Here is a 22,404-nt window from a genome sequence, read left to right on the forward strand (position 1 = left end):
TGCATTGGATAAAATGGATAATCAGACAAAAGCTTGGAAAGGAAAATGGCTGACCAAAGTTGGGAAAGCAACAAAAATCAAAGTTGTTCTATCGGCCATACCTAGTTATCAACTATCATGTTCACAACTACCTAAGAATATCAATCAGAAAATTGAAAAGAAATTAAGAAACTTCTTCTAGAAAGACATAGAAGATAAGAAGAAAGCAGCATTAATAAGATAGAAAAAAATATGTAGGCCAAAAGAAGCAGCGGGACTAGGAATAAAAAATCTAGATTGGCAGAATGAAGCATTAGGCACAAAACAAGTATGGAGAATGTATCAAGAAAAAGACAGCAAATGGGCTAAAATTTTGTATAACAAATATCTGAACGCATCAGAGAGTACATCACTATTTAGAACTAGGAACCCTCCCAGAGGTGGTTCTACAACATGGAATTTTTCATTAAAATGTCGCCCCCTAATTACTAAATATATGACATGGGATATAGGGAAAGGAGATAAAGCTCTATTCTGGGAAGATTCCTAGAATGGGTATCCCCCCCTCGACCATTTTGATTTAACCCGCAATGCAAAAATTCATTTACAAACAATTTGGGGTACTAAGATAGAAGATTATATTCAACTGGACCAGTCTAATGACGAAACGACCTGGAAATGGAAATCCTTAGAAAATTGTGGTCTCAATCATGTAGATTAGGAGATCCTAGAAAATATCCTTAGAGAGCACCTGATTAACTTCAAAAATAGGGAGGACAAACTTATTTGGACAGCTGCTAAAGATGGAATCTATAAAATAAAGGAGGGATACAACCAAATTATAAATTCACAAAGATGGGAAGTAATAAACATCCAGATAAACCTATGTTGGGATCCAGCAGGTCTTCCAAAGGCAGGTATCTTTCTATGGGCAGCCTCCAAAAAGAGAATCCTAACAACGGATAGAATTAGGAAAATGAGATTTGAAGGTCTAGCAAGATGTACTCTCTATAAAGAAGAATCAGAAACTACAAAGCATCTTCTTTACCAATGCAAATTTGCGAAGGAATGTTGGTTATGGCTCAAATCCAAACTAAATTGGACAGCTCCTCTGTCGGAAAAATGGCAAGACCATTTGATAGGGTGGCCAAAAAAAGCAAACAATAAAGTTTACGGAAAACTCTGGAATATCACTCCAACAATCCTAGTTTGGGAGATATGGAAGGAGAGAAACAGATGAATCTTTAAGAATGAAGAATTCAATCTACCATCTCTTTACAGTAAAATTGAGGCTAGCATTGTAGAGGTCATAAATTGTAATCTTAGGAAAACATCAAATGAAGAAGGTCCTTCTCAGAGTGAGATGCCGAAATTAAAAAGAATTGGAAACATCTAATCAATCCACCCCTCATTTATAAAAGAAGCAATAGTGCAGCCAGAAAAGAATGCAAATGGGTACCTCCACCGAAAGGTTGGAAGAAACTCAATTTCGACAAAGCTTCTAAAGGTAATCCCAGAAAAGCAAGAATAGGGTGTATAATCAGGGAGGAATTTGGAAATTGGCTCATAAAAAGAGCAAAGCCTCTAGGAATAGTCTCTAACAATATGGCAGAACTAGAAGTAGTAGATGAAGGACTAAAACTTTGTATTAGCCTAAAAATTAAGAAAATTAGAATCAAAGGAGATTCACAAATCATCCTAAATGCACTTAGGAATGGAAGAACTCCTAATTGGATATTAAACTCTAGACTAGAAAAAAACATTAGACTATTGGAAAAATTTGAAGAAGTAAGATTTACAAATCTTTAGAGAAGGCAATACTAAAGTTGACATTTTAGCAAATAAAGGTATAGATGGAGAAAACATACTAATGTTTAATCATAGTTAGTAAGGGATAATTATCATAAGATCTAGTCCTCTATTGCAATCTCCCTTGACACTTGGATACACGATTATCCCTATTGATGTAAATCTCAGCTCACGTATTTCCGCACATGAATCTACAACCCAAAGATATCGTGATCATAGGCATTATTTTAATTATGATTTCAAGTGGATAATCATCCAATTGCATGGAAATGGCGTCACCACCCGATTCTCTAGATGCTTCCCTTCTGTAATTCTATAAATGCGAGCCGGGTTAATTTCTCTTCACATTCCTCCCATCTCGTCTGATTTAGGTTTTGAGTTGTCCCCTTCATAAATACCAATATTTGTTTGTGTCTTGCCTCTGAAATTCGAACCACGGCCTTTCGTGGTATAGTTAAACCCGAGAGACGGAACCAGTTGCTCAGGCCCATACACGACATGAGTAGGGTTGCTATCGGTAGGGTTATGAGTGAAGGTGTCTTTGACTATTCATGGCGTACAATTAGTGACATCCTGGGGACATGGATTGGATGCCTAGCTAGGGCTAAAGTAGACAAATGGGATATAATCAAACTCTACTACAACCTATTATCAAACTCTGCTGCAACCTATTTGACCCAAGTTGGTTAGTAGGTTTAGAACAAGTGGTCTTTAGTATCGACGAGAAACTTAAAATGTCGCTGCCAAAAGCCTCCATGGCTCACCAACAAGGTAGTTTCGAACTCGCAATTGTCCCTAGGTGCCCTTGTTTGGTTGTCAAAGATAATATTCTCTTCTTCCGAGAGTGGCCCAGAATGGAAGCCAGTGCGCAATTTCTACTACGATGAAGAAACATCAAAGAGGATCCTGCGATGGAGTGGCTCACAACTTATCTACAGGCCTTTGACGCTTATATTCACCCGGATGTGGACTTCTCTGACCTAGATGTCGTCGAGTTCTGCCTCCCTAACTTTGACAAATCCAACAAAATGAGAAACACCTACGAGTTCCCCCTGGTTCTAGGGCAAAAAACATCAGGGAAGCCTCAAAAATCATCATGGTTTTTGGTAAGCAGAATCCTGAAGAATAATCAAGATCTCGAGCGTGGTAATGATGGTCTTTTTGTTTTTTCTCAGCATGGTGGCCCTTACTCTCTCTCTATGAAGCATTGGGAGTGACTCTAGAAGTATAATTTTCAAGTTATATTAGGTTTAGGCTTGCTGCATTTTCCCCAAGCAGTGAGTAGATTTTATTAAGAATAGGGCATCCTCAGTACTTGGCGGATTATGGCTTTCTCTCTTATGTAAATATATTGTTTATGTTAATACTGTACCCTTTATCTAATGTGTGTTTATTTTTCGACCGATTTGGGTTTTGGGCTCGACCCCTTTGTTTGGCATTGTCCTTCGTGTTTGTACATGGATACCAAATTTGGTTCTCACATCAATTTAAAATGTTTTGCTCAAATTTTATATATCTACAAAAGCTTTACTTTACCAACACTCGTTTGTAGTTATTTTATTTTTGACCATATTACTGCAAACTCGATGTTAGATTATGTTTTAGCATTTTCATCTTTCACCTTGTTTTCTCAATCTATAACATTTAAAATTGCAAACGTTGCTAAGGCTTGTATGGGTTTCTCAAACACTACTAATACTCTTACACATATTACCTAAAAATAGCAATTAACTGCAAATCAATTAATCAAGTTAATTTCAAAATCAGCAAAGAATATTAACAGGCACCATTATATCAAAGTAAATCCAAATTGGGATAATTCTTAAAATTAGCTATTGGCATAATTTAACCCATTCTGTGAAGAACATTTTAGTTAACCCATTGGCATAATTTGGCATCTCTCCTTATTTTACATTTAGGACTGGAATGAAACACTATCTTTTGACAAGTCTGTCCAAATTAGTTATTGGCAGCTATCTTTTTCACTATAACTTGTGCTACTTAACCCCTTTGGTTGTCAGAATTTTTTGTCGCAGTTCCATTATTCCTTCAGCAGGCTTCTTGTTCCTCCCAGTTGACTGTCCATTTTTCTGGTGCTCATTGGTCCCTTCATCTTGGATGCTTCACGTTGCTCTGCTTTTCAACTGAGCATTATGTTATTATTTTGAACTTATATTCTCACTAGGGAATGCCTCTTTTATTATTTGTATAATGTAGGACTTTGGTCTCGGGCAAGACTAGAGGTTTTGTTACTCCATTATTTCATACCAGTGCCCTTCAGAATGGAGAATTTTGTAATCTCTTTTGTTTATCTAATATAATACAAGGCGTTTACCGATCAAATTTAAAAAAAACATTGTATATTAAATTATATACTTTAAATTATTTTTCAGTGTATGTCTTAAATCTTTAAATTAATATTTTCTCTAATTTATAATCTATTTATCAATATTACAATAAATTTAGAAAGTAATTTACTATAGTTATTCTAAAATATTTATTTTATATAATTATTTTTATTCATTTGAAATAAATGTACAATTTAATTTAACAATTATTATTTTTAATTGAAAATTAATTTAAGATATGCAATTTATTACAAATTTCTTCTACTCAATTTAACTTATATCTTCACCAAGTATTATAATAGAATATACTCCAAACAGAAAACACCAATGTGGATTGTGCTATGTTGCCTTATATGTTTATTTGCATTAAAAAGGCTTTAAAATATTCCACATCTCGTGCCTGGTGAGACTCAATGCAAATTATAACCCTGAATGTTTCACTTAGGGATTAAAACTTTGGTGAACTGGAAAAACATACCGTCAAACATTTCCGCTATTAAATTTTTTGTGCATGAGACATTACAAAAAAACATGACTTTCCGCTTTTGGAAATTCAAATGATTCAATTCAACGCCAAATTTAATATACCGCGATTTTATCCAGGCGCCCAGAAAAGAATCTCAGCACATTTAATACAGCATTTGCTCAAACAATCTCGACCATCTCCCTCTTGTTTCTAACAGTCGGGGAATTTTCCCATGTGAGACATCACTCTTTCTGGTTGAACACCAAATATAATAACTATTTGACTAAATAAGATAATTTTATGTTAATCAATGTATATTTTAATTTATTTACTCTTTCTTTTAAAAACAGTTGAGGTGAGTCCTAGGTCCCCGGGGGCAAGACACTAAATGAGACCCATCCTCATCAACATGAAAGTCAACACCCAGCAAACAAATCCTGCACTTCTACTAACTAGGTACATGTTTTGCGCATCTCCTTCCTAAAATTAACTGTTGAATATGCTACCAATCCAAATCCTAAATTTATACTAAATGCAAGTCATATGGCACAGTTCAGTGCCTCTCAAGCTTCATACATCTACTATTTATATGGAATCTCTGTACTGACAAAATTCAGTAGCCTTGTTTAGCCTTGTGTTAACATTCATAGAATTTTCAAACTGAAAAGATGGCTAATATGTAAAGAGACAGCTTCAAATGGAAACACGTCTTAAAAAAGAAGAGGTCAGACAATAAAAATGTTGACTATTATAAGAAGCAATCTTTAAAACAGATATGGGAGCTGAAGAGAAAAGCATGGCATGCAAGCATGCACAAGGCACTATGAATACTAGAAATGATGTTTGAGGAATTTTAAATTCTTGTAAACAACCAATAAAATTACAATATGAAAGGCAAAATCAAGAGTAAATAACAATGTCTATATAGAGGAATAAATCTATAACTCAACAGAAATGCAACAAATATTTATAACCAACCTGTTCTTCTACATCATACATGCAGATGTATTTACTCTTGCCAGCAGCTATAATGTAGCTACCATCAGCAGAATAGCATAAACTTGTGAAACACTTCCCTGAGCTTGAATTAGCTGCTGTCCTACGATCGCCCATTAGCCTTCCTCCTGCAATGTCTCTCCGACCCTCAATAGTACACATAAGCTGACCCTCAATTGGGTCCCAAAAATGAATCTGACCATCTAGAGTACTACATGCAAGCTGCTTTCCATCAGGGCGATATGCAACTGTTAGAACATCATGAGTGTGCACAAATTTCTCTACTGCACCTTTACTCTCAAAAACATCCCACAACCTTACAGTTTTGTCCCACGAAGATGAAGCTAGAATTGTCTGCAATGTCAGATAAAAAGAACATTGTCAAGCTGCATCAATGCAAAGTTCCAGCTCTAGATTGAAGAACTGCTGCAACCATGTAACCCAGTAGTAAATTCAAATTGAAGGAAAAGGAAATAAGGGTCCTACATAATATACTTGACAGGCAAGAACTAACATATTGTAAATACAAGATAACTAACTCAAATTGTGTATGATAAATAACCATTTTCTAAAGGTTGTATTGTTAGCAGAGAGTCATTGGAAATTTGTAAATTTGTAAATTTGTAAGTTTTCTAAAGAAATATACATAATGGAGAAACAAGCTCTAGATTGAAGAACTGCCCCAACCATGTAAACCCAATAATAAATTCAAACTGAAGGAAAACGAAATAAGGGTCCTACCATAATATACTTACAGGTGAGAACTAACATATTGTAAATACAAGCCAACTAACTCAATTTGTATACAATAAATAACTACTTTTTTAAGGTTGTATTGTTAGCAGAGTGTCATTGTAAGTAAGTTTTCTTAAGAAATCTACATAATGGAGAAACTTTCGTAAAATTCACTAGATAACTTGCTTACAATAAATAATCACTTTATACCTTGGATGCTTTATAGTTCTTTGCTAAATATTTTTTCAAAGTTTGTAATCAAATACCATTGTCTCTATCAGCAAGTAGACAGAGTGCACTATCCAATATCTGCTCAGCATAGCATTATAGGAAATTTAATTCATTGACATAGAACTAGAAGCCTCGCAAGTATGAATTCTTAAGAAACGGCAAATAATGTCCCACAAACATTAGACAGGTTAAAATATATATGTCATCAAAGGCAGGTGACAAACAAATTACAAATAAGGGGGCAATGTAGGACCTGCACAGTATCAACATTTGATCGTGGCAAATGCAGAGCAATTGAGCTACTCTTGCAATTTTCAAGTCTTGAACTGGTGACACAATGAACATTCCTAGGCATCATACAATGACCAAAATTATACATATACTTGCTGCAAATAGTTTCTAGATGTGATTGTGTAAGCTTTAGCATAACGTTTTGGACCACTCCATGATCCATCATCAAGATGTGAGAATTCAAGGATGCAAAAGATCCATGATCCATATACTTAGTGTACCCATTTTTCCTCGTTTTTTAAGAAAAATTAATCTTTTAGTTTGTCTGTGTTTTCCCCAAAAAGTTTTTGCTTCTTTGCTTAGTTCTATGACGAAAGAATACCATTACTGGTCTGGGTGTGCAATCTCTCACTCTGACGCAGCTCCTGTTTTCTTCAATAGACCTATGCAGCATCAGAGAACAAGTTCATGGGCTTTTGTGTCCAGATTTGTTCCTGCTCACAATGGAATTCTGCTCCATCTTGTCAACTAATGAACATCTGTTTGCTTTGCTCCCCCAGAAAACCTTGTGATTGGTTGTATTAAAAAAAAAAAGTTACAAGACTGTCATTGCATTACAAGGAGGCAAGTTCTACTAGATTAACCTGCGATAAGTGTAAATAGTTAGAAGACAACAAGAAAGGGCCCTACAACGTAAATTCATTACTATTTTCCAAACACCAAATCAAAGTGTATTGTCATTACTTGCTCCTCCAATGCTCTGGAATGAGAAAGAATAAGGGTATGGTCGTACTGATTAGAATGAATGCAATTAATGCCTTTAAATACTAGAACATTACATCAAATCACTCAAACGTGTGTTTAGTCATCTATGTGTGAGAAGAGTGAAGGGAGCTAATTGAACAAATGTAAATTTTGAAATTTAAAAATATAGGAACAAGTCCATGAACAAAAAAATGCCCCTAAATGAACAAACAGTCAGATCCAAGTAGCTAAGGGCTATGTGCATAAATGAATGCAGTAAATGTGAGCACAAGACAAACAATGTATAGGGACATGTCCCTGTGTGTATATTAGTTAGGTAAGTGTATGGGGATGTGTTATACTGGGGACTTAAGGACTATGGGAATGAGCCCATCTTCATACAAGTCCTTTTTAGGTATTATTTTTCCTCTATATGGGCACCACACTACTTGGAAATGGCATGGGGATGCAAATATCACCAGCACAATTATATATATTAGAGAACAAAATGCTGCTAATACCATATTCAGATATAGTATGAAATATGTTGTCATTCTTTTCCATTGAGACTCTTATGGCCCTTTTTCTTCTATTCCTAATTTTTATATATCCATAAAAATAAGGCTTCTGCTGCTTCTATAAATCTAGTTTCAAACTTTATAATAAATAGTTGATTATGGGATGTCATTGTGATTAAACAAAATTTCATAATCTAAAAACTTAGTGTGGCTCTTCTACATAGTTACCTAGAGACATCTACATATGCATACAGGTACAAGAATGGGAACACCAATCAAGTCAAGGTATGCCAGTAAAAGAATAAGGGTACAGTTATATTATATGTAGTCCCTAGAAAATATAAGTACAAAGAGAGGGATATGATCCTTGTCACTCCATTGGAGTTTTCTGGTGATTCTTGAGGTATTCTCTTTTAACATGAAATAAATGATTTGCTTTTATATTGAAGAATTGTTTTAAACATTTTAGTCTATAGAGTAGCTTGAAGGAGGTCATCTGTCCAAGCCTCCTGATTTAAACCACAAACAAGTTGCAACAAGAATTAATGATCTTGAGGAATAGTCGTTCTGTGAAATTGTGAGGGTTGTGCAGTTAAATCTCTGCCCCCAGTAAAGATACAAATTCATTCTATCATCCATTCCCTCCCACCCGCAATTGTTCATTCTTTTGGGACTTGAAATCCATAATGAGTCCCAGCCTCTCCCATACCAGCCCAGCCTCATTTTTCTTTGTAAAACTCCCTGCAATCTGTTATTATATATCACAAATGAGCATGCATAGAAAGCTCCTTCAGGGATCTTAATATGGTGGTGGGTGGTGGAGCTCAATATTTTATAAATATTTTCCACCTTTTATTTGCCTTGATTATAGTTGATCTCATTTTCATGTTACAAATTATGTATCATTGATTTTCTTCATAGCCTAGGTTGATTATATGGTTATGATCAAATAAAAGAATCACTTACTGCATTTCTTTGTGTTTGCAGGAAATCATAATTTATCATCTAAATCAAAGGTGCCTATCTCAAAATGCATTCCTAGGGCTTACTCATCACATGGAAATCCCTATCAATGGATCCTGGTTTTGATTTTCCTGAAATTCTTGCAGATGGAAAGACAATTGATCGTGAAACGTGGATAGGGATTTGCCATGCAATGTAAGAGCAGGCCCTAGGAGCAGCAAGGAACGACGATCTGGAGATGACCAAGACAAACTAAAAGATTGAAAGGATGATTGAGATGGAGATCAAGGCCCATGAGGTGATCGCAGATGCAGACTTGCTTGAGAATGATAAATACCAGGAGCATATTAAACAATGCAATGATTTTATTGAGGAATCGACATCAGATTCATCTCAATGAATCTTGTTCTCTTATAAACTTGTTATGTTTAATTGGCAGTTGTTATTAGTTGGCTGGATTAGGATAAATTTTGTAAACAAAAGGTCACACCTTTTCATTTTGTAACCAATTCGATGTCTATAATTATAAGGAGCAAATTTGGACATCATCATACTTTTTCCATACACATTTTATAGAGAAAGTCGATCCTGTTGTCTACTTCGGATAGTGCTATTTGTATGCACCAGCAACACATGTATTTGTGGTGAAAGCATTTCAAATTCAATACAAGGGTTTCATGTGCTCAATTGATCTTAAGGTGATATCATTTCTATCTCACACATTTTGTTTCCTCAGATCAAATCTCAAGTTTGCTTTAATTGATTGTTCGGTTGATTGAATGCAGTAAGTTATTTTAGTGTTTGTAAAACAGTAATACTGTATTGATAAATCAATCTTCATTGCTGTCTTATTGGGCTCTTTAGGGGAGTTAAATTCAATAAGACTTAGTATTGAAATTTACTTAAGCATTCAACAGTTCATACATCATTAAAGTGATAACAATTTATCTTAAAGGGATTTATTGTCTATCTCTGAGGGTTACTTTAAACATTGTGAGTGATTGATAGAATAATGATGAAGACTCCATCGGTTGAGGCAATGGTCTATTGATTATTGTTTTGAATCTTCATGCTGATTGCAGAAAGGACATACATCCAAGTGACAAAGGTCGTCAAATCCATTATACATTTATATATTACACCTACAAACATTTATCGACTTTTAAAAATTCTTAAAACACTCAAATATCACAAATTATCTGCTCTAAAAAGCCTCCAGGGTGTGAGGTATAGGCCTACCAGCCTTGGTCCTACAAAGCCAGAATTGCAAAGGTTCACATTCAGTTAGAGTGGAACCTGTCAATTGGCAAATTTCTATTAGGAATCCTCATAATTGGATCATCATTCCATAGGAAACCTAAGCTGCTAATTTGGGCACCAACAGTGGGGAAAAGAATAAATGAAAGGGCCAAGTAGAGAATATCATCTCATTTCACCCAAACAAAGACACGAGAAAAAGAGTAGCCATAAAACCAAGCTGATAAAAGGAACTGGAAATCACCTCACTGATGTCAAGATTTGGAACTCCCATACTCCATTTGGGTCCACAACACGTTCAAAATTAAGAACAAATGGGATTTAGAAAGTGTGGAAGAAGTTGGAAATAAACTTCAAACTTGCACAACCAATGCCAACTACCTTCATCCACATTTCGGCAACAGCAATCTACAATTTTGACATCATTGTTTACTATCAGAATTGTTAATCACAGCATTGATCACGACAGTGTGATTACTTTGGAATATCTCAAAGTGAAGTGAGTCAAGAGAATGTAGTCAACAACTCTTCAACAATAGTAAATGCTTCTGTAGCACTGTTTTGATAACCCAAACTAGAAATCATCTTTGGTCATAACTGGACAATCAACTTGTCATCCCAGGCATTTATTCTAGATCAAGACAGCTAAAGATCACTTCACATCAATCAACAAATTAACCTTTGAATCCCTAATAAATCTAATGTCAATTTCCCTGACTGTATCAATAACAATATAAAATTTCAAAATTAAGAACAAAAGGGAAAGTGTGGAAGAAGTTGGATGGAAACATGGTCTGAGTAATTCACCATCTTAGACATGATTTCCAGATCAAGATGGCTATTATGAAAAAAATGTATCACTCAACAAAATAACCTTCAAACTCACACAACCAATGCTAACTACCTTCATCCACATTTCGGCAACAGCAATCTACAATTTTGACATCATTGTTTATTATCAGATTTGTTAATCACAGCATTGATCACTACAGTGTCATTACTTTGGAATATCTCAAAGCGAAGTGAGTCAAGAGAATGTAGTCAACAACTCTTCAACAATAGTAAATGCTTCTGTAGCACTGTTTTGATAACCCAAACTAGAAATCATCTTTGGTCATACCTGGACAATCAACTTGTCATCCCAGGCATTTATTCTAGATCAAGACAGCTAACGATCACTTCACATCAATCAACAAATTAACCTTTGAATCCCTAATAAATCTAATGTCAATTTTCCCGACTGTATCAACAACAATATAAAATTTTAACAATCAAGCTACATTCTTGACGACTCTGCTTTCCATTTTGTTGATTCTCTAATGCAAACTGTGTTTTGCACAATATTCACTGAATTAACCCCCTTTTTTAGTTATCTACCTTATACAGAGGCTCAAATAATTACCATTTACAAAACAACATTTCAGACATCTTTTTAAAGTTATAAGAGCTTAACAGTAATAGATTTCCACAATCCATTTGTAAAATACCAAGTTTTCTGGATTCGATTGTGTGTGTTTATTTATCATCAACGTTTCGGATCACACTACATGATCCATCATCAGGATGAGAAAGTGCATGGATCATGTAGTGTGATCCGAAACGTTGATAATAAATACACACACAATCGAATCCAGAAAACTTGGTATTTTACACAAGAGCTATCAGGAGGGATTACAATATTGTCATTTTAGAATCCTTAATCCTAGAAATAGGCAAATCTTGTAATTTATGTTTAGAATATTATATTAGTAAGTTGTCCACCATAATATCAGAATTTAAATCAGACAGTCAATTGGGGTGTGTCTGAAACGAGTAGTTTGTTGCCAAGCCACAAACCTGTTGACATGAGCAATGCTTTCTTACAAAATAAGCCTAATGTCAACTGAGAGCTAATCTAGATGCCATAAAGGTACGTAAACTTCTTTCATGCGACCAGGATTACAATATGCTAAACTAACTTTGAATCTGACAGTAAAAAGGTGGTACTTATGAAACACGCAAACCCTACCAACATTGAGTGGCATGACCGTCACCAAGCTGAAATGTCTAAAAATTTACTTTTAGGAAAAAAAATGACTTCTGTAGAGTTTGCAAGAGCGTCAATCAAGCTTGAAAACGATTAATCGTAACTTGTTGACATAGATTATGTTTAAGTAAAGATGTCTCATACATTCGTTGGTGAAAATGCCAATCCGTGCACAGGCCCTTCATGACCACTCATTACATCCAATAGTCGCCCTGTCTTCATTGACCAAACAAAAATCTGCAGTTTAACAGTTAACATGGCACAAGTTATTCATCAAATAAATGTTTTAATTTATTTTTAAAATAAAGTATTCTGAAAAGCGCGCAATCACATAAGCTTTGATTTGCAATGTTAAAATCCTACTACAAAAACCATCTTCTGAAACCAGTCCCAATGGTAAATTACCTCATAAGAGTCCAGTGTACCAGCACATATTACTTCGCCACTTGGGTCTGCTGCTAAGGAAACAAACTGTTTGGGAGTAGGAGTAGTAAAAGTCCGAAAATTTCTGTAGCGAAACAAATCCCAAGCTCGCACTGTCCCATCAATTGATGCACTAAGGAGTGCATGATTGCCTGGCAAAAAATGAACAGCAGTAACTGCATTTGTATGTTCTGCAAAAGTTACGAAGCAGAAACCAGAAGAAGCAGTCCAAACCTGTCCAAACGCACCACAAGTAAAAATAACAAAGCTTCTAATTAGACGTTCTTAAGCATCAATTAGCAGAAACAAGTATAAACCTAAACTCCAAAGTTTTGAATCAAGGATACAGCAAAACTCACTGAAACTATCGAAATTTAACCAGACTGTCTTCATCAAGATAATCGATTTAAAATAGAACAAATCTAGCAGACAAACTTCGAACACATAAATAAGCAAAAAAAGCGTCATCCATGTTGCCCTCAGGCAATCAAGCATCGACAGTGGAATATAGCCATTGTTTAAATATTCAGATCAAGGGAAATGCATTAACAACAATCTGGCTATTACAACTAACCTTGACCTTATTGTCATCTGCTCCTGTTGCTAAAAGTTGTGAATCGGGAGAGAAGGCCAAGCAATTAACATCAAAATAATGACCCTGCTGTTTCAATATATATGTTTCTGATCGCCACTCCCACACAAGCAGCTGACCCAGTTTTGCACACCCGAAAGCCAACCAATTACCCAGCCCATTGAAAACAGCCGTTGTAATCTTCTCCCTTGTTATAGAAAGCAAATGAATACAAATGAAATCTGGCATCTGGTAGATTCCAAAAATTCCCGACGAGAAACCAACAACTACCAGCTCGAGATCCGAATGATAATCACAAGCAGTCAAACGTGCCCCCGGCTGCATGAAGAAATCCTTCTTCAGTAACTCCCATCGACCTTGGTGCAGAGGTAGCATCAAGTCTTCCCGTGTAGCCTTTGACTCTGCAACAGAAGCAACATTGTCAATGATTTTTTGATCATTGGCATCTGTCTGGGTTTTGTAGCCATTTTCCTGTCCACTGTGAGTTTCAGCAGTTAGGGGTTCTGTATCTGGGATACTCGTAGTTTCTGGAACAAGGATTTTATTAGAGTTCAGGGTTTTACTGGCCTCTGCAGAAAGCATTTTACGAGGATTTGGAGCTTTTGGATTTTTAAAAGTTTCGTTAGGATTTATCAACACAGTAAAATCCTCCGCATCATCCTCATCCTCCCACTTCCTCTTACTGTCTGAATTTCTTACATTAATACTAACAGCAGCACTTCCGTTGTTAGAAATCACATTAGTTTGGAGTACATCGTCCAAATAAAACTTCCAGCTGAAAATTGCGCCATCTTTCGAAACAGAATAGGCGCCGTCTACTACGCCCTTGGATACTCGAAAAAACGCGCCTACGACAACATCACGGTGGCCCAGTAGCTTAACCGGCCGGTAGTTTTCAACAATTTTTACGCAAAATATCCTGACACACAAGTCTTTTGAACCAGCAATAATCCAGTTTCCGTCTGGACTCCAGTCCAAGCAGGTAAGAGCATCATTGCAGCCAGTTAAAGTTCGCACTAGTTCAAACGGCATAAATTCTTTCCTAAACGCCGGCATTCTCCATACCTGCACAGATTTCCCCACGCCAACAGCAAAGTGGGATCCGTCGGGACTAAATTTGATGGCCGCCACAGCACCTTTGAAGGAAATCCTGTGCAAAATAACACGGCGGTGCACATTTATGAGTAAGCATCTGCCTACTTCGTCGATGGAAAGAAGTAAAGTTCCATCTGGAGAGACGGCGATTCGCGAAATGTTTTTTGAGTTCTCGCAGGGAAGCGTCACGGTTTCAGATTTCACTAGGTCAATAACTGTCACGCGGTTGCCCACGGGCGTCAGTAACTGCGTGTTATTCGAAAGGATTGCATTGCCGCCTCTGTAAGGAGCGCCCAGCAGATTCTTGAACCTGTAATTCATTATTTCAAACCCTGATCAACAGAGAATGCTCTTAAAACTCGGACTGTTAGAAGCCTGAATGCAAAAAATATTTTGGTTCACAATAAATGCTTCATGAAAATCATAGTAGGCTAACAAGGTTTAGGGTTTTAAGATATTAATTTTCTTCTGTTACTGATTCTGGTCTGCTATTGTGTACGGGCTTCAAGAAGCGCTGCAAGACGGCGAATGTGATCTCATCTATTTATTTCTTCGCCGGTTTCTGTATGCTGATTTTCCTTTCACGACAACTTCTCCTTCTTTCGCCGGTTGCCGTATCGAGCTCAAAATTGAGCTGTCAAGGGGGAAGCGGAAAATTTTCCAACATACAATAGTACCAGTTAAGCACATCGAAATATGTAAAATTGATTTTCTATTTAATATTCAGGTAAGTAAAATTAAATTTGTATTAGGGCAAAGAGACCACTACCAGCCATTAGGGGTCACCTCTAATTATTGCTATTAGAAAGTTCTAAAAATGACAACATATATCGATAGTTGATGATACTAATACTCAATAGCACATGTATTAATAAACTATTATATTTTAGCTTGTATGATACTTGATTGGTTCATTTGTACCAAAAGTATTGATTTTTTATTGAGTGGCTAGTGAGGGTGTAATACCAAGTATCTAACAAGTGTTTTAAAATGGTACTTTTTTACCACTTCGCCCTCCATGATATGATATGATATGATAGATTTTAATGACGTCCACGAGACTAAAGTAGTCTATGGGACCCATGCAATCGCCCTCCCGAGTCAGGAGCCAAACTAGTCAGTTGCAAAGTTTTGGTTAACTTGTTTCTTCTTCTCTGAATTTTGATAATCAACTCCGCTGTTCTCTTCACTTGATCTTCCTCAAATAAATAGTTGAAGTCCTTGTTCTGCAGAATTTTTGTATAATCAAATCTGATGTCGTTGTAAGCCAAGCATTCCATGACAAAATGTTGCTCTGTCTCCACTGTTCCCATATTGCAAAATAAACATGTTCTGTCTGCCCACTCTTCCTTTGGAACTTGCCATCTACCAGTTTCACATCGCAGCTGATGTGAACTAGTTCTAATTTGTGCCATCAACATTTTTGCTTTCCAGTTAATAGGTGCCCTTATATAGGCCTTTTCATCATGACTAGAAGTGGGATTAAATTCTTTAATGTAATAAGATTTTTTCCTCCCTATGTGTCTTGTCCACAGAATATTGCGAAATTTTTCATTGACAAACTTTTTTATTTCTTTAATGTTATCCGGGCAAGCTTGGATAAATGTCCAAATGTTGAACCTAACATATAAAACAAATAACATTTTGAACCTAAACAGGTTTCTCTTGATAATATGGTTGATTATTTCTTTTGTTGTTCTCCAAATGATATAGTTGATTATTTCTTTTGTTATTAGTACTTATCATATTATTTGTATTATTTTATGGATTGTTCATCTTAATTGAATGACTTCTTACAAAGCAATTAAAATTATATATATATATATATATATATATATATATATATATATATATATATATATATATATATATATATATATATATATCTTAAAATATAGATGCAAGATTTTTAAATTTATAATTTTAAATTATATTTTATTCTCTTTTCACTGGGTGGATGAATTGAACTCTTATACATGGATTATTGGCACATTGTAGCTAGATTTGTTGAGCAATTCTAGTGTCCCCCGAACTAACATCCTTATTTAGATAAAGTTCATGTGATGGACTTTATAATTAGTGTCTCTCATGTTAAGCTTGATTTTTCAACAAGCTTTATATTAAAGAAATTTTATATTTTATATTTAGTAGTATGTTTGTTCCAATGTAATTTTTATCATACAATTAGACATGTTGAACAAAAATAATATATTTACATCATATAATCTTGTAAGATAAAATATTCTAGATTGTTATTTTTTATACTGAAATATTTTTAAAAATTATTACTTGGTTAAATTTTAATTTACACCTCCCAAAAACTATTATATATTATTATAATGTATAACTATTATATATTATTATTATAATGTATAGTGTGATAATGTTATTATATTCATAATTGTCATACATTTTTAAATATATTATATTATAATGATAATTTATGTATAATATAATACTATTATCTTATATATAAAGTAGTATTAATCATATATAATAAGAAAAATCAATAAAATAAATCTCATGCGATTCTTATATTTTAAAATTAATTACAAGTAAAATTAAGATGAAGATTTAATTTAATTATAATTAATAATTATCTATAGTTCCAATACAATGGAAAAAACTATTATTAGAGATGCAAATGGCGACCTACTTGCACTAGGGGAAAAAAGACTTCAAGATGGCACTAACAATGTCGCAGAAGTTGAGGTTGCATTGTTGGCAATTAGAGCTTCAAAGAAATCAGGGGTTGTTAAGCTATGTGTGGAAGGTTACTCGCTTATTATCATCAATGTCATCATAAAAGGAAACATGGAGACATGACATCTATAAAACTACATTCTTAACATTAATCAAGAATTAGCCACCCTAGAAGATTTTAGAATCACAAAAATTAAAAGGGTTGGTAATGTTGAAGCAAATAGAATGTCAAACTGAGTGTTAAATCTCAATGTGTCTGAATTAATAATGGAAGACTTCACTAATGTATGGTAGAATGATTAAATTCTACCATTTTTTGTGATTCCTCCTCACACAAGGACACACCCACATCTACATTAAATAAACATACACTGAGAATTAATGTAAAGTGTGTTCTGACTAGCTCAATATGGATGTGGCGGGCATTTATGAAGCCATCATTCACCACCCTTAGTTCTTTTTTTAGTACCCCTTCTCGAGATTGCAAGCTTTAGCAATTCCAATACCTTTGCTTAAAGAGATTGTTGGGTGTGCAGAATGAAGTCATCTTCCACCTTATAGTATAGTAAACAACAGCAAAATCCCTTTCATGGACATGGTGGGAAGAAGAGAATAGATAACATGTTTAGGTTTACCCATTCCAGACTCATAGATGTGGTAGAGTTACTTCTTAGTGAAATGTTCTTTCTAATGGACAATTATTACCACACCAACATGGGCATCTATTATGTAATCCTCACATGGGTACTGTAGGTGGGGAAATTGGAGGAAATTTTGAGGTTTATGATGCACCAGTTGATTCTCAAGTGAGCCCTAGGTTGTTTCAAGGAAATCCTTGCAACTTCAATTCCTAGTTGGGTGATACATTTGGGAGAAAAAGACTACATCCATAGGCAAAATCTCGGGCATGGAACTCACCCCATTTGTGTAGCAATTTATGGAGAACCAAAGGCACAAATGATTTAGTGAGGCTAGGAAATGATGGTTTGCCCTTAAGTTATTGGTAATGCAACACATAATCAACCAGGGCGTTGAGAAAAGGAAAGCTAGGGTTGGATGGACTGAGAAAGATGAAGCTCGACTAGAAAATAGGCTTAGAGCCCAAAAGGCTGCAAACCAAGGTGACAACAATTGGCCAAAAGTTGGTGTGAACGTTATGTTACAAGCAAGGATCAAGATCTTCATTCCTAAGGCTCTAAGATGAATCAAGGTCTTCTTACTTCCTACCAAACCTTAAGTGGGGGATGCTTGTGGGTGTGATTGTGAGTTGGCGGTGTAGTTTATGTTAGTTTCTTGTTAATTTGATGCAATGTTTCTTGTTAGGGTAGGTTTGAAACCAATTTTTGGATAATCATGTATGGAGGAGAATTTCAAAATTATTCATCAATCTTCGAGGTTGGATTAAGGCATAGATCTATGTACATTAATGCCACAATTTTCATCTGCAAAAAAACTACAATTGTTGAAGGCCCTATAATCACAACTGCAAATTTGGTTTGGTTTAGGGTTGGTTAGGACATGGTTGAAAGCCCACTTTGTTGGCATTGTATTGATTTACGTTAAAATCTCTTTGTAACAACTAAGGTAGTACTCATGGGTTGGGTCTATGGTGTAAGGAAAATGGATGCATTTTGGGGTGGGTTGTTCATGGTTGATGTTCAACCAATGTAAGATCGAAGCCAATGTAGTCATTTTCTTTCTCATTATGTAATGTTGTTTAATATTTCAATAAAATAAAAATTATTACCAAATATATATATATATATATATATATATATATATATATATATATATATATATATATATATATATATATATATAATTTTACTTATTGCTTCAATTCTAGTTATTTAAGAAGTTGTAATTGTATATGTTAGAGTAATAAAGTATTTTCTAATCAATTAAATCATATTGATTTGATTATTAAGTCACTTATTATCTCTAGTTTACTTTAGCTAAAATTTGGCATATAATAATTAATTTTTTAATAAATTATTATCATGCAGCCTAGGTTTTACGCTTTTTGGGTTGTGATCTCCTTTATAAGGGTAGTCTCTATTTGTAACATTCATTCACTCTTGATAATAGAAATTTCTCTTTTTGCTCATCAAGAATGTCTCATCTGTGGATCTAGGAATTCCAGCCTCCATAGCTTTTGCTTCTCTTTTTATGACAGGTGTTTGCATGCAAGTGATTCTTGATAGCTATGAGGTTGATCTTTCATCAACTTCAACTGAATAATTCTATGATTAATTAAAATCTCTTGTATATTACAATTAATTATAAACTAACAACAAGTACTTGTCACTACGTGACACTTGTTACATATGCAATTGTTTATTGTGATATCTAACTGTAAGCAATGTCTAATCATAATAACATAGTAAGCACTTTATTGTTATGTATAATCCATTATCTTATGAAATGTACAAAGTCATTTGATAATCATGCATACTGAAATACAATTATGTTTGGCATATGCATTCCAATATCTAAATCTAATAAGTTTATAGCAGATCTCATAAATGATAACAACATGAGTATATATATAGCATTTTGTCAAATATCATAACATGTTACTTTTACATAAGTACATAGTCATATGATATTTATGTGTATTGAAATACAATTACATTTGAGATATGCAAACCAGTATCTAAATGTAATAAGTTTGTAGCAGTTATCATAAATAATAATAGCATTCATATACATCTAGCACTTTGTTAGATGTTATAACATTGGGAAATTTGCTTATGTTATATAACTAGTTATTCGACTAATTCAAGTTACAAAGATCCATAGTTTTTTTTGTCAATGCCCCTCCTACAACCTACACATTTTATGCTTGATAGTTTTTATTGAGCATTAATGGTATTTGTTCACAATCAAAAGAACCATAAACATTTAAGCAATTATCTAGAGCTATACAAAAATCAATATATACCTTATTGCTTGATTTTATGGTTATTATTAATTAAGAATGACATTGATAATAACATTGTTCTAATTTAATGTGAAGTGCTCCCTTGTTGAGAAGTCATCTAACATAAAGATGATTGTTGATTTATCTTTAATATAGTCCTCATATGTAATATTTTGTAGATCATGCAACAATATATCAATTGTGGATTTATCAAGTGAAAAGTGCATGGTTTGTTGTATGTTACTATCACGGGTAGTATTATTCTTAGATACAAGGAATGGATGTAGGAAACTTGTTCTTCACATCTAGCATAATGTGTGTGTTTTCCTTCAAGTGTTCCATAAATGTCAAACTTTTAGTTTCATTTTGGACTAAATATATGGAAGGGATTAGACAATGCATTTGTTATTTTTAGAGTTCCATCAATGTGCAATATTTTTCAATATATTATTTTGTTGTCAATGTGTATTTAATGTCTATTTCAAATTTAAGAGTTGATGATTTCTATTTCATTACCTCAATTGTTGACTACAGTAGTTTCTGCAATGTTCTTTTATTTGTTAGCTTCCAAATGAATGTTGGTTGACAAGTGGAAAATCTATTATTGTGATACGTCTATTTCATAATGTTTTTTAATGTAAGTGTTAGAAATTTGTTTTTGTGCCCCTGATCCTCTATTTTTGCAAAGTGGTGTGCTAGACTCGAATATAGTACGAGTTCTTTAATATTAAAACAATAGTATTTGTGTGGTTAAACTCATACACTAAAAGGAATGAGAAATTGTATGAATATAAATGCACGGACAAGGTTGGAGAAATATGTGTACCTGTGCTATGTCCATAAATGAGTCTCCATTTTGTATTTCAACTACATATTGGGAAGGTGTTTTTGTTGTGGCCATAATCAATGCACCAATTGTCCCAGTAACATAAGCATTTGTGCTTGGAAGTAGCTAACTAATTGTTGTATCTGGTGTGAAAATTTATTCTTCGCAAAGGCAAGATATGTTTTCAACATTACTTTCTTCCTTCAGAATGAGAATACAATCACAATCTCCATGATTGTAATTTGTTTTGGGGCAATTTGAAAACTTGATATAGAAATAACTAGTCCTTGTACTATTTTTTGTTTGAAGTCTTTAATGAGTTCTCAGGTGACATTTAATGTAATTATAATTTTTCCTTCATGTATGTTAGATTAGCACATAATATTTCATGCATTTTGTTGATTCTCTCTAGGTTCATTTTGTTAATGACCATTATGTCACCTTCAAATATATTTCTAGCTTTGTGTGCATTGAGATCTTTTATTGATACTATCTTTTGAGCTTTAGCTCTTGATCTACATAAAGCATAATAAAACAATTTAGACTTAATAAAATTGAAAGAGTATAGTTTAAGTGCAAGTGGTGAATGTTAATTACCTCTCGGATGCTTTTGCTTGGCTTGCTTGTATCTGTTTTGTCAATCTTCTATCGGTTTCCATTTTTTTCCTATAGTACTACTCTAAAGTATTTAGTTGTGTGTGTTAATACTTACAAAAAATTACTTTGCATGAAATAAGTTTTATGAGTCTCATATAATTCATTTTGCAAGGATGTGGAAAATTTTGATAATTTTGCATAGTGTAGCATATTTAATTTGATTTATTTTGGTGAAGACTTGTGAGATTTATGAAAAGTGGCTCATAGTATGTCCAATATGCTTATGATTCACAAATGTTGTGTGTCTACATTGCTCCATACAAGATCAATGTGTGGACAATGTTTATTTATTGACTAATGCAACAAGAAGTGGATTTTGTTTTTGTGCATGATGTTAGTGAGTGTTTTTTAAATTGTTCGTTGACATGTCAATGTGTAAATTACCCACACTATATATTTTTGTTGATGTGCTTGCAAATGAGAGAATTTCATATGTAATTGTGAGAAGTTCAATTGTTGGTGTATTAGGTATTGCATATAGACTGCATATATTTGTTGTGTCAATGGCAATATTTATTACCATTGTTAATACCTCGACATTTGTTGTTTTATTTATGTCTATTTTTTGTGATTGATAACTTTGTTTTAGCAAATGTGGCTATGTTGTGTATATGACACATTGAGTAATATCTAAACTTTTGTAATAGATTGTTTGTGTCATTGAGCAACATATGTGTGTGCCCTATTGCCATTTTGTTTTCTATTGGTGTAAGAATTTTGTAAAATTTTGGTTTGCTGATTTTCATGGTGTTCATAAGATTGGGTTCATTTTTTGAAGACAAAGTCTTTTGGCATAAATGTCAGTGTCAATTATGCTTGCAACTTTTAATGACAATGCTTTGATCAAAGAATTAGGGTGGGTTTGAAACCAAATTTTGGATG

The 22,404-nt window shown here is 34.1% G+C and overlaps 1 protein-coding gene across 2 annotated transcripts in view; it reads right to left on the reverse strand.

Moving 5' to 3' along the window:
- Positions 1-15,080, reverse strand: part of PWP2 (periodic tryptophan protein 2) — a 74,754-nt gene extending 59,674 nt beyond the window's left edge. Inside the window, exons 1-4 of one of the 2 annotated variants that reach the window (XM_089799025.1) lie at positions 13,301-15,080; positions 12,709-12,960; positions 12,448-12,540; positions 5,581-5,952 (exon numbers count right to left, since the gene is read on the reverse strand). In XM_089799025.1, the coding sequence (XP_089655151.1) occupies positions 5,581-5,952; positions 12,448-12,540; positions 12,709-12,960; positions 13,301-14,734 (2,151 nt within the window). In that variant the 5' untranslated portion in view covers positions 14,735-15,080. The remainder of the gene's footprint in view (positions 1-5,580; positions 5,953-12,447; positions 12,541-12,708; positions 12,961-13,300) is intronic. The other variant, XM_089799026.1, reaches the window with a different exon arrangement.
- Between the last annotated feature and the right edge of the window lie 7,324 nt (positions 15,081-22,404).

This window comes from Cupressus sempervirens, chromosome 9, assembly GCF_028749045.1.
Source record: "Cupressus sempervirens isolate cs-2001-9-10 chromosome 9, ASM2874904v1, whole genome shotgun sequence".
NCBI classification, from domain to species: domain Eukaryota; kingdom Viridiplantae; phylum Streptophyta; class Pinopsida; order Cupressales; family Cupressaceae; genus Cupressus; species Cupressus sempervirens.